Raw genomic sequence first — 13909 nt, 5'->3', positions numbered from 1 at the left:
AAGAGGTACACAAAAGTAGATTATAAGAAAGGGTTTTATTTATTTTAATTTTTATTTTTTTGTATTTTTCTGAAATTGGAAACAGGGAGGCAGTCAGACAGACTCCCGCATGCGCCCGACCAGGATCCACCCGGCATGCCCACCAGGGGGTGATGCTCTGCCCATCTTGGGGCGTTGCTCTGTTGCAACCAGGGCCATTCTAGGGCCTGAGGCAGAGGCCACGGAGCCATCCTCAGCACCCTGGCCAACTTTGCTCCAATGGAGCCTTGGCTGCGGGAGGGGAAGAGAGAGAGAGAGAGGAAGGAGAGTGGGAGGGGTGGAGAAGCAGATGGGCGCTTCTCCTGTGTGCCCTGGCTGGGAATCAAACCTGGGATTCCTGCACGCCAGGCTGACGTTCTACCACTGAGCCAACTGGCCAGGGCCAAGAAAGGGTTTTAAAACTTTAATGAAAAAATATTAAATACCTGACAAAAAAATAAATAAAACTGTTAAGGTATTGCCATATTGCTTCTTTAGTAGTGTCTCCACTTGCAATTTTTTTCCCCTATGGATGAAATAAACATTACTATGAGCTCTTAGAATACTCTGTGGTACAGATGAACATTAAAAAAGAGTAAAGAATGTAAATTTGTGATTGTTACATGGCCGGCAAGCCAGGCACCCGCCTTAGAGAGAACCGTGATTACAAGTGCCATTTTAACAACTGGTTTGCCAACCTCAACAAAAAATTAAGTATCAGTTCTGCCGAACAGGAATAGGTGCATACTGACTGAATCCCACCACTGAGTATGGGCCTTCCAAAGCTCAGTCTGAAAAGAAATTGCATCATCTGGCTTGTGCTCTTGGATTACTTACTTTAGGGAAGGGTTCAGGAACCTTTTTGGCTGAGAGAGCCATGAACGCCACATATTTTAAAATGTAATTCCGTGAAAGCCATATAACCACCCGTGTACGTTAGGCATTATCCAATAAAAATTTGGTGTCGTCCCGGAGGACAGCTGTGATTGGCTCCAGCCACCTGCAACCATGAACATGAGCGGTAGGAAATGAATGGATTGTAATACATGAGAATGTTTTATACTTTTAACATTATTTTTTTTATTAAAGATTTTTCTGTGAGCCAGCTGCAGCCATCAAAAGAGCCACATCTGGCTCGCAAGCCATAGGTTCCCGACCCCTGCTTTAGAGGAAGCTGGCTAGTATCTCTATTTAGCTATATCTTCACTTCATTTCTGGTGGCTTTTTTTTTTTAATTACAGCAATTTTATTGTATCATTTTATAATTAGTATGACAAATTTTCTCTCATTAAGTATCTGTTACAGAACTGCATGGCAATTCTTACACATTTACTTTTGGAAATGAACTGTAGTTTGTTTTTATCTAGTTTCTAGAAAAAGGCACATAATTGAGTTTTTCACTTCAGAGAATATTTTTTTTTCAGTAATTAAAGTTTTATTTTATATGCATCATTATTGGTAATGAGATTTTTTTCATTATTCCTTTAAATTAACTATCACTACATTAAAGGAATATATTTATATTTTATCTGGCACTTCTATACTGAACTTCTCTGGCTAGAGCTGGAAGTTTTTCAAATATTATTCTACATTGTTTTCTAAGCAATTGTTAATAATATAAAATTATGGTAACTCTTAAAGTTGTCTCTTCATTTACAATATTTATATCTTTCCTCTTCCCCCTCTCCTCTGACTCCTTATCTTCCTCCTGAATCTGTTAATACAAGGTTAGACATTACAATTACATTTAAAGTTGTATTATAGTTGTTACTGTAATCTGTCTGACGTGTTGTTATGTCAGTTTGTTAAAAATTTTCTTGATTTCAATAGTTTTGCTTTGTATATTTAGATGTTATGAAAAATTTGTCTAATGTGGCTTATTTATATTTTGTGTTAGAAATTTATTTCATGCAATTTTATATTTTCTTATACTTTTTCTTAAGTTATATGTATTGATCAAATTTTAGTTGGACATACTATACCTCTTATTTCTATTCTCTTTGTGATAATCTTTAAACCTTTAAAAATACTTCAAAATATATTTTCCTATCAGCTCTAAGATGAAGGAATATCAGTGAACTCAGCCACAGATAAAATAAAAATCATACTGTGAGTTTCCTTTTACTCTCAATATGTCAAGAGTTTGCTGAAATAATTTGGAATTTTATTTTCAGTTTGGGTGCTATGTAAAAGGTTATACAACATTCAGTTCCTCACATTTTTAAATCATTTCTAGAGATTTCTTCATCTCTAAGGCATTAAAGAAACATGAGGCAAGTCTCTAGCAGATCAAAGCTAGCAGTTTGGGTAAGAGTGCTGGGTTTGTCTGGGTCAAACAACTGGACAGAGACTGAAATCTCTGGGGACTTGGGGTTGAGTTACAGAAGACTTTTGAGTTGAAACTTGGATAGCATCTTTGGTTACCACCATTTATTTTCTTCTAGTGCAGACAATTTTACTATTCCTTGCTCACAAGGCACTGAATACAGCCTTTTAACTTTTCTTTAGTAGCGATTTCAAAAAGATGCCTTCTGTTTTGCCTCAGATACCCTAAGAAAGACATAATTCACACTCAGATGGGATTGTTTTATAGTTATACTTTGAATTGTATTTAAAGCATAATTTTCCTAAATACAACTTTATTAAAATTTGATTGTCACCATGAAATTCATCTTTTAAAAGTATACAATATGGTAGTTTAGTTGTGCAACTATCACCACAGTCTAATTTTAGAACGTACTCATCACCTGAGAAAGGAAAGCCCATACCCATTAGTAGTTACTCCCTGTATCCCCTCCATTCAGCCAGTGCTGAACACTACTTTATTTCCTATTTCTTAGAATATCATTACTGTGGGCATGTCATATAAATAGAGTAATACAACGTGTGTCCTCTTGTGATTGACTTCTTTGACATAGCATAATAATTTCAAGGCCCATCCATGTTGTAGCATGAATCAGTATTTCCTTCCTTTTGATTGTCAAATAGTTGTATGGCTATATCACATATTTTCTATTCATAAGACATTCAGTGTCCATTCAGTTAATGGACATTTGGATTGTTTCTACTTTTTGTCTATTATGAGTAACAGTTATGAACATTCTGTATAGTTTAGCGTGGACACATGTTTTTGTTAACTAGGCCATATATTGTGGAGTGGAATTGTTGGGTCCTAGGATTATTTGATATTTGACATTTTAAGAAACTGCCAAACTATTTTATTGAAGCAACTGTGACAATCTAAAACTCTAGCAGTATTGTCATTGCTTTCACTGAAGAATGGATTTTCAGATGTACTATTTCCACTATTCCCTCTAACATCAGCTGAACATATTTAACATATACTTGTATCATACTTTAGTTATTTGTGTGTTCAGTTGTTACCTTCCTTGTTAAAAACTGAAGCTTTTTTCTTCTAAAATAGCTTTTAAAGATCATGGTCTGAACAGACCTGTGACTAGTAAGAACATTGAGTCAGCAATTAAACATTTCTCAGCAAAGCATACCCCAGGACCAGATAGCCGCACTGGAGAATTCTACCAAATCTTTAAGGAAGTAATATGGATTCTTTTCAAATTCTAGGAAAAACTGAAGAGAAGGGGCCCCTTTCAGACTCATTTCATCACCTTGATGCCAAAGCTGGACAAGGAGATGATATGAAATTAGGCCAATATCTTTGATGAACACTGGTGTAAAAATGAGCAACAAAATACTCGCAAACTGAAGATTAAAAATTAATGAATTGAAAAACAATACTAGCAAACAATTCAACTGGATATTAAAAGATCATACTCTGGCTAGACCCTGATATGCTGGTCACCTAGCAGGGCTGCCTGACACTGTCAGGGCTTCGAAGAGTTCTAGTGGGGTGGTTCTTACTCTTCACTTGCCCTTCTTGTCCTTCGCTTGGACTGCCACAGGGACGGACGCTGGAATGTGATTAGTATATGTGACTCACACTGGTCTCTAAATGAATCTCTAGTTCCTCCTGAGTCTCAGTTACTCACTATTTTTGAATCTAATTTATGTGGCTAAACTCTTAGCTCCCCACGGGTGAGCTTGTTTTTGTCTTCATGTAAATAGCCTCAGTGTTTTCCAAGCCTGGCACCCAGGGTGCACATGCCTTAGAAAATTCGCAGCATGAGAATCCCTGCTGCAGAAAAAAGAACAGAGTTTTCTTGGTAATGAGCTTCAGGAAGTAAGGGTTTTGACAACCAGTTTCTTGAAGCAGACCAGAACAAAGCAACAGCAGGAAGGTGCTTGAAAAAAAAATCAGCTATGAAGATATTTTTTTTTTTATTGAGAAAGTCTGTATTGCTATTTTCTCTAATTTAAAGCATGTGCTTATTTAGTTTATGTTCTATAATGGAATAAGCATATGGAATGCCATTTCCAAGCTTTTTTTCTGTCTAGAAGGAGTTATAGTATCTTACCTGTTATTCTTCCTAGTTTTTTTCCTTGTAAATCAATATTAAGTTTGCATTCTGCTGTATATGCTGTTTGGCTCTATCTAGAGTCTCATGACTGGGCTTTCCTATCCATTGCTTAGTTGCAGGTGTTGGTTCCTGATAGGTTATGTCTGTCCCCTTGGCTGAATGAAGATATCTCATGCAGACATGTCTAGGAGTTTAAGTTTCACCACCACCACTACCTCAGGTGGTCCTGCCCACTCCCTCCTGTGGGTGGGACAATCTCTTGGTGAATTCATCCCAGAACTCCTTATGGGATCAGGCTGAATCTGGATTCTAAAACCACACCTTTTCATAGCCTCTTGCCCTGCCCTGTCCTGCCCTGCCCTGCCCAGTTCTGCTTCCTCATTTACTTACAGGCTCCTCCTGAGAGCACTCTCAATAAATCACTTGTATCAGAATTTTTAGGACACCACTGTGTTTTATGCATGTGACAATCAAAGTAAAATACCCACAGCTAGCTATGTGATCAATAGAAAAGCCATGATAAGAATGTGCCATAGCTTTTAAGCTTTCTAGAGCAGGGGTCCCCAAACTATGGCCAGCGGGCCGCTTGCGGCCCCCTGAGGCCATTTATCAAGCCCCCCCCAACCCCACCGCACTTCCGGAAGGGACACCTTTTTCATTGGTGGTCAGTGAGAGGAGCACATTGACCATCTCGTTAGCCAAAAGCAGGCCCATAGTTTCCATTGAAATACTGGTCAGCTTGTTGATTTAAATTTACTTGTTCTTTATTTTAAATATTGTATTTGTTCCCGTTTTGCTTTTTTACTTTAAGATATGTGCAGTGTGCATAGGGATTTGTTCAGTTTTTTTTTATAGTCCAGCCCTCCAACAGTCTGAGGAACAGTGAACTGGCCCCCTGTGTAAAAAGTTTGGGGACCCCTGTTCTAGAGAGTTCCTTGAACTCTGTTTTCTTCCTCAATAGTATTCTGTTAGCATGATGTTGCATGAACATGTCTCACTCACATCTGTTAGCATGGCACTGTGTAATTTGTTTTAGTTTTATACATCAGAAAAAGTACATGGATACTGTGATTAATAGGGTTAAAATGTTTCATCTTTTATTACCTCTGCTTAGAACTCTGAAAATATGATAATATACATCCAGTAGTCCCTGCATTCTGAGGTTTATTTTGTTAAAATAATGAGGTTTCATTGTATATTTCTGTGTATTTCTCCTCAGTATCTACTGTGTCAAGTCCTGAAAGAAATAGTTCAGCAAAGCCACCTTCTGTGTTTAAATAGAGAGCCTTTCCTTTATGTTCCTACCAACATTTAGATCCAGATGAAATGGACTGGACAATCTAGAATGAAATAAGAAGCATTTCCATTTGTTTTTTTCTTCAGTATGGAGCTGAGCCCAAGCTGTCAAATTTAGGGTTCCCTCCTTAGGAACTGAACCTAATTGTTAAAAAAAAAATGCCTGTAAGATGTTTATATAATTTACATCTCAAATGAGAGAGAAGTGTGATTGAATCCCTTGTACTCATAAGTTACACAACGAAGCCATTTCCCTGTGACCCAGAAACCTTTAATAGGTCTGAAACCCAGAAATAATCTTGAAATAATCCATTCAAAATTTAGAATTCAATAAGTCTTAAAACCTTGCCTGACTCTAAAATTTGTTATTTTTTCTTAAAATTTTTTTTAACCGTATCAGATTCATTAAATGAAACTATCCGTATCCAAGAGAGTTACAATGCTTTAAATACATAAATTATTGGAACTTATTTTGTCAGATCAAAGTGCAGATACAATCTTTTATATTTTCACATAGTCTTTCTAATAGACATCTGTCATCATTATTAGGAAGCCTCTCTTCTCTACCTTTTCCAGCCACCTCCCATTTTCCAAGGAGCCCAGATTTTTTGAACAAGGAAAAGGTTTATTTGAACAAGTAAAGGCATCCAGTACAGAGTGAACATGTGGGTTTTATCAGTTCAGTGAGACCATTGGTTTTGCTTATGGTTCACAGTGTCACTTTTGAACATGGTTCTGCATCATCCAGAACATTCTCATCCTCTGAGCAGGTCTCCTTTTTTTTTTTTTTTTAATTTAAGAGGAAGGAAGATAGAGACACAGATTTCCACATGTGCCCTGACCAGGATCTACCCAGTGACCCTCATCTGGGCCCAATGCTCTGCCCATCTGGGCAGATGCTCATAACCAAGCTATTTTTAGCACTTGAGGTAGAGGCTCCATGGAGCCATCAGCGCCTGGGGAGATGGGCTTGAATCAATCAAGGCATGGCTGCAGGAAGGGAAGAGAGAGAGAAGGGAGGGAGAGAAAGAGAAGCAAATGATTGCTTCTCCTTTATAACCTGACCAGGAAATGAACCTGGGACTTCTACATGCCAGGTTGATGCTCTACCACTGAGCAAACTGGCCAGGGCCACAGGTCTCCTTAATAACCCTGATCCCTGCCGGACCACTCTAGTGTCCAGTTCTTAGACTCTAAGATAACACATTGAGTTTATACTCACCAGATCACATTTTCCTCCTTTGAGATAATAGACTTCGGGATTTGGGTCTAAAGGGCATTGGCAACTTGCTGTGATGAAACTTGTCCTCCAGGGCTAGCATGCAGCCCCCTATGCTCATCCCTTTTGTCTAACTCAAATTGTCTTTCCTCATAGTAAGTTGCATTAGATAGTGAGAAACATGGCAATTTCTTGTCTTTTCCTACCAGGTGAAATCAGCCAGTAAACCCTGGAACCCTTCATAAATTAAAAAAACCTGGGAGAATGCATATTTCTTTCCTCTCAGCACATCCATTTCTTAGTAGTCTCTTGAGATCGTTATAATAATTGTCTGACGTCTTTTCCGTACTGTATGTACTACAGAAATGGGTAGCTCCTGGTAACACACAGAAAACAATAAGAAAAGTCCTGTTGTACTGTTTTCTCAGCTACATGTGTTTTTCCTATAATAATGAAAATCTACTTTAAGAAAACTTGCTCTATTTTTTGACATAGTGCACACTGAAAGATTTTTATATCAATGACTCCTCATTACATGCCTTAAATTCCTTGGCAGGATAAATCCGGTTTCTGGGTAATCTGTTCTGCTACATTGAACTGTAACTTTATTGTACATTTTAATACTTAGTAATATTTAAATTATGTGTATGTTTTTTGGTGTAAACTAATCTAAAATATTTAATTTTTTTTCTTTTAGTTCTGCCTAAAAAATACACAGCAAATATTCCTCTACGTTTAAATAATATCCCAGTTTGCTATCAAATGTTACACCTGGTCGGAGAGATAAAATCGCCCAAGTTATTATTTGACCGTCCTTTCGTACTTTTCACCCCTGCTCCTTTGAATTTGTCAACTGAGATGGAGATCAAAATTTTACCTCAAAGTTATTACAGGTAAATGCTTAATGTGAATTTACCATATTTTCTTTGTGTGTTTTTTTGTTTGTGTGTATGAGTTATGAGGAATGTCTAAATTGTTTCTATACTTAGAACAAACTATTAAAATATTTAACTTTAAATTTAAATTAAAAATACAAAAAAAGGCCATTTAGTTATCTCACGGTCATTTAATTTTCTTATAAAAATTTTTGTCTCTTTTTATGGTATAAAAAGTAAGCTTAAAAACTCAGAATGTTAATTTTCTATTGCTGTATGACAGATTACCACAGACTTTATTCCTTAAAACATGAGTTTGTTATCTCAGAGTATCTTTGTGTCAGGAGTCTGGGTTAGTTTGACTGTGTCTATTGCTGACAGTCTCAATAGGTAGAAATCAAGGGAGGGCAGTAGCAGCAGTCTTATCTGAGGCTCAGTTTTCCTCCAAGCTCCCTGGTTGTTGGCAGAATTTATTGTTGCAGTTGTAGGACTAAGGCACCATTTTCTTGCTGGCTGTTGGGCTAGGTCCACTCTCAGCTCTTAGAGGCCACTCTCAAGTCCTAGCTATGTGGTTCCTCCTCCAATTTGGTACGCTATTTATCCAAAGCGAAAAGTAGACCATCTCTTGACTTCTTTGTGTCTGACCTCTAAACTTCTTTATAAGATCTCATCTAATTGACTCTGATCCACCTAACTTCATTTGACTAGACCTTAGTTACATATAGAAAGTTCCTTTTTTTCTTTTTTAAGTGAAAGGAAGGGAGAGAGTGAGGCACACTCCTGCATGTTCCCCAACTGGGATTCACCTGGGAACACTCTGTCTGGGGTTGATGCTCAGGTACCAAGCTACTTCTAGCACCTGAGGCTGATGCACTCCAATGGAGCTATCCTCAGTGCTCAGGGCCACACTTGAGCCAGTCAAGTCACTGACTCTGGAAAGGAAGAGGGAGAATAGAGGGAACGGGAGGGGGTGAAAAGCACATGGTTTCTTCTTCTGTGTGCCCTGACCACGAATTGAACCCAGGACGTCCAAATACTAGGCGTCCAAATACTCACTCTATCTCCTGAGCCACCGGCCAGGGCTGGAAAGTTCCTTTATCATTGCTGTATAACATAACAATCACCAGTGATGTCTCATCATATTTATATGTCTTGAGGCCCAAGGGATGGGAATTACACAGAGTTTGTACACCAAGGGACAGGACTCTTTGGGGCTGTCTTGGAATTTTGCCTAACTCATGCGTATACTAGAGCTGAATGCAGTCTGTTTTCATTTTAAAGAAATATATTAATAGCCCAAACCCCAATAGTACGTTGGCCTAGATACACTGTGAGCCTTCACACTAAAAAATATGTAGATCACTAGATCATGTATGTGTGTGTGTTTAATTGCTATGTTTCTGAGCATGGGAGGTCTCCAAAAGACTCAAATCAAATCAGTCCAAGAAAGTACATACTTATAAGGTCAAAGCAGAGTAGGAGTGGTAAGCTGTAAGAACATGATGCTAAATGCAGGCTTGTTCTTCATTCATGGGACAACTTCAAGGTAGGAAAACTTAATCTGAGATTCCTAAATTAATCCAGGAACATTGGAAGAGGCTAAGATGGTTCCATATGAGTAAGTTCTACCTTTCAGTAAAAGTAATTCTTCCCTAAATCATTGGTTCTTAAACTTTAGTATTTGTTAGAATCACCTGAAGGACTCTTTTAAAACAGAGGTTGTTGCATTCCATTCCCAGAATTATGATTCAGGAAGGCTGCAATGAGCTGTAACTAGTGTTTTTCATAAGTTTCCAGATCATACTGCTGATCTACGGACCATGTTTTGTGAACCTCTACTCAAAATTAAGCCATCCTCAGATTGGGCCCATATTTCAATTTCCACAGATTTCTATCAACCAGACAGGAGCACAGTATCACAAGGAAGGAAGACTGTGTAGCTTAGAGTCAACACAAACAAACTTCTTGAGATTTAGACTTTTAAGTAATTCAGATATTGGAGTTATCAGCCACAGAATATCAATTATTTTTTTAAATGGCATTGCTAAAATTAGTGATTAATATGGGATTCTACAATGTATATTTGAAAATGAACCAAATATAAGTTTTAGAAATTTTAAAATAAAATGTTTAGGGTAAATATGTAAGGGGATCCACTAAACCTAAGGTTATATAATTATACCACCAGCATAGAAACAAATGAAACCTCATCTAAGCTGGCATGAGAGAAAAAGGGACACATACTCTAGAACTTAAATCTAAAACAAAGACGATGGCAAAACCTCTAGTTGAGCTGTGCAGTAAAATGTAAATGAATAACTCTAGTTAAAAGACAGAGAATGTTTACAGTTAATAAGAAAAAGTTCAACTGCCTATTAAAAGTAGTATATGTGAAGCATAAGGACAAAGGAAGATTGAAGTAAAAGGTAGGGTAGTAGGGTTTCTCCACTTTAGAGCTGTGGACATTTGGGGGAGGATGATCCCTGTTTCTCTGGAGGCTGTGTGTAGCAGCATCCCAATAGCACGCCCCGGGTTGTGACAGAACAGTGAAGGTCTCCACACATTGTTTCAGGTCCCCTGGAGAGTGAAACCACTTCTAGTTGATAATTGACAAACTCATAGGAAGATGTATTATCATAAGCAAAAGCAATCAGGATAGAAGTATTACATGTACGTGTAGTAACCTTTATGAGGTAGAACATATTTTCAATATAGAAAAGTCATTAAATAAGTATAAACTATGTGGCTCACCTGGAAACAGTCACAATTCTAAAATTCTGTCCACAATTTAAATAGTCTTAAAATATATAAACTTCAAATTAAAATAATGGGAAAATTGTAAGATATCTCAATGGTTGCTGAGTCCAAAAGACAAAAACATTTGTACAGATAAACAGAATGTGAACAAGATAGTTAAACTATTTTTTGATACCATATTATTGAAAATACTAAAAATAGTCTCAAAATAGTGTTATAAAATATTGAACCCTGCAATTACAGAAAGCACATATTTCTCATCCATATTTGGGATATTTACAAAAATTGAAAGTGTATCATTCTGTAATTCAGGTTTAACAAATTGTAAAGAGTTGACATCATATTACTATGTTTTCTTATCTAATAATAAAAAATCAATAAGGAAAATAACACATTCCATACATTTGGAAATGTTAAAAAAAAGACTTGAGGACAATCAAAGAAGTTATCATATGGAACTTTGCAAATAAATAATAACTAATACTATATATCAAAACATGAAGACAACATGTATAATACAATCAAATGCTACAAATAGTATTCGAGTATTAGAGTTGAAGATTAAACTTTTAAACGAATGTATAAAACACCTACTGTGGCTTCTGTTGCTTTCTCTTTTTCTAAAAAATTTCCCCCTTTTTCAAGTGAGAGGAGGGGAGATAGACAGACTCCTATCTGCGCCCCATCCAGGAACCACCTGGCAACACTGTCTGGGGCTGATGCACTGCCCATCTGGGGCTATGCTCACAATGGAGCTATTTTTAGCACCTGAGGTAGAGGCTCAATGAAGCTATCCTCAGCTCTGGGGTCCAATATGCTTGAACCAGTCAAGCAATGGCTGCGTGAGGGGAAGGAGGATAGAGGGAATGGGGAGGGGAGAGGGAGGGGAGGAGAAGCAGATGGTTACTTCTCCTGTGTATCCTGACTGGGAATCGAACCTGGGGCATCCACATGCTGGGCTGACACTTTACCACTTAACCAACCAGCCAGGGCCTTCTGTTGCTTTCGTTAGGCAGTTAGGCCTGTTAAAGTGAACTCTATCTGTTCTGTTAAATAAACACCAAAATCCAGTGGTTAAGCAAAAAATAAGTAAATAAGCTATGAATGCAGCAAAAGTGGTACTTAGATGAAAATACAGAGTCTTAAATTCTGGTATTAGAAATGGTTGGAAGTCGACTAAACCCAAGAAATGTACAAGGGATAATAAAATGAAAAAGTAGAAATTGAAGGAATAGAAAACATAGAAGATAGGCTCACTGAAATGAAAAGTTGGTTCTTTGAAATTGTGATATAAAAGACACAAATACAGTAAAGTTGATGAGGAACAAAAAGAAGGCACAAGTAAATAATATTAGGAATAATGGGACATAACCATATATCCAATGAAGAAAAGTGAAATAATCGAAATACTATGAAGACATTTATTTCAATTATATTTGAAAACTTAGTGAATGAGCAGTTTGTAGAAAAAAATGTAATTTACTAAAATCATACTGGTGATAAATTGCAAGTCTTTGAATCAGTACTTAAAATCTTCCCACAAGGAAAATACCATCCTCTGATGTTTTTACAGGAAAGTTTTACTAAACATTCAAGAAACTGATATATCAAACCTTGTACAGATTCTTCCAGAGAATAAATGAGAGAATATGCCCCAGTTTGTCTTATGAAGTTAGAAGGTTTTACTATAAAATCAGACAATGACAGTATGAGAACTGTAAATTATAGGTCAGTTTTTCATATGGTGGATGCACTAATATAGATGCAATATAATGTATTACTAATATAATATAATACAATATACCACAGAGTGGGGCAAAAGTAGGTTTACAGTTGTATGTGAAAGTTTATTCTTGTATTATTATTGCACTACATAAAACTACTTTTGTCTCACCTTGTGTAATATATGACTAACATAATACAATGTAATGTAATCCCATATAATATAAATATAATAATAGCTTATATCCAACCTGGGTGTATCCCAATATTTCTAAGTTTGCCTAAAATGTTAGAAAATCTGCCCTGGCCAGTTGGCTCAGAGGTAGTGTTATCCTGACATATGGATGTTCTGGGTTCAATGCCTAGTCAGGGCACACAGGAAAAATGACCATCTGCTTCTCTACCCCTCCCCCTCTCCCTCCTCTCTCTGTTTTTCTCTTCTCCTCCTGCAGCCATGGCTTGGTTGGGGCAAGTTGGCCCTGGGTGCTTAGGATGGCTTCTTGCCCTCACCACAGGAGCTGGAATGGCTTGGTTGCCAAGCAACAGAGCAGCAGTGCTAGATGGTCAGAGCATTGCTTCATAGGGGGCTTGCTGGGTGGATCCCAGTTGGGGTACATGCTGGAGTCTATCTCTCTGCCTCCCTGCTTCCCACTTAAGAAAAATAAGAAAATAAAAAAATCTAAAATGACTTTTCATCTTTCACATTTACAAATTAAAGAGAATGTGGATATGATCATTTCCATAGATACAAGAAAAAAGCATTTGATAAAATTCCAAAGTGATAAAATTCTTAAAAAGGAGTAAAAGAGATATTCTTTAAATTGTTAAAGTTTCCTATCATAAACCTAGAAAAGAGATTATGGATACTGATATAAATAACTAAATTTCCCTTAAATACAACAAAAAAGGGAAAGATGCCTAGTCTCATTGCCTCTAATACATTTTATAGAAGGACATAAAACATACAGATAGTTAAGAGAAAATATGTAAGAATAGGAAATAAGAGAAATAAAATATGTAAGAATAGGAAAGTAAGCTATAAAACTGTAATTATTTATAGATCAGATGCTTTTCCACGTAGGGCATTAAAAGAATTAACAGGCAAAATTTTAAGTCATGGTGATCATATGAAGATACAAAATTCTAAGTCTAATGTTAAAAATTCAGTAACATTTCAGCATACAACATTTAGAACATGCAATTCTCAAATTACTATTTATAAAGATATTAAAATTAAAGGTAATAGTAATAAACCAAACAAAGCTTGTGGAAGAACTGTATGGGATTATTTGGAGAAAATTATAAAATTTAAGACAAAGAACTCAGACATTAAAGATTTACATGATTTTTAAGAATTGAAATATGCAGTATTATCAAAATGATAGTTGTCCACAAATCAATATACTTCTTCAGTACAACGACAGTAAAAATTCAAATGAAATGTTTTATAGAGATTGACCAGTAAAATTCTACATGTTATATGGAAGAATTCAGGTTCAAGTATAGGCATGCCACCCTTGAAGAAGGTAAGGGCTTGTGATATTGCAGTGATAGATAAAATGACCAAAGGAATAGAACAGAGAGAC

General features: G+C 36.7%; 1 protein-coding gene across 1 annotated transcript in view; it reads left to right on the top strand.

The window, feature by feature from the left end:
* Window positions 1-13909, top strand: part of CFAP47 (cilia and flagella associated protein 47) — a 374219-nt gene that overhangs the window by 110648 nt on the left and 249662 nt on the right. The window contains exon 25 of the mRNA XM_066250539.1: window positions 7667-7862. Coding sequence (XP_066106636.1) covers window positions 7667-7862 — 196 coding nt within the window. The remainder of the gene's footprint in view (window positions 1-7666; window positions 7863-13909) is intronic.

This window comes from Saccopteryx bilineata, chromosome X (assembly GCF_036850765.1).
Source record: "Saccopteryx bilineata isolate mSacBil1 chromosome X, mSacBil1_pri_phased_curated, whole genome shotgun sequence".
Lineage (NCBI taxonomy): Eukaryota > Metazoa > Chordata > Mammalia > Chiroptera > Emballonuridae > Saccopteryx > Saccopteryx bilineata.
Note: the sequence above shows the minus strand (reverse complement) of the source record. Positions and strands in the feature narration are given on the sequence as shown.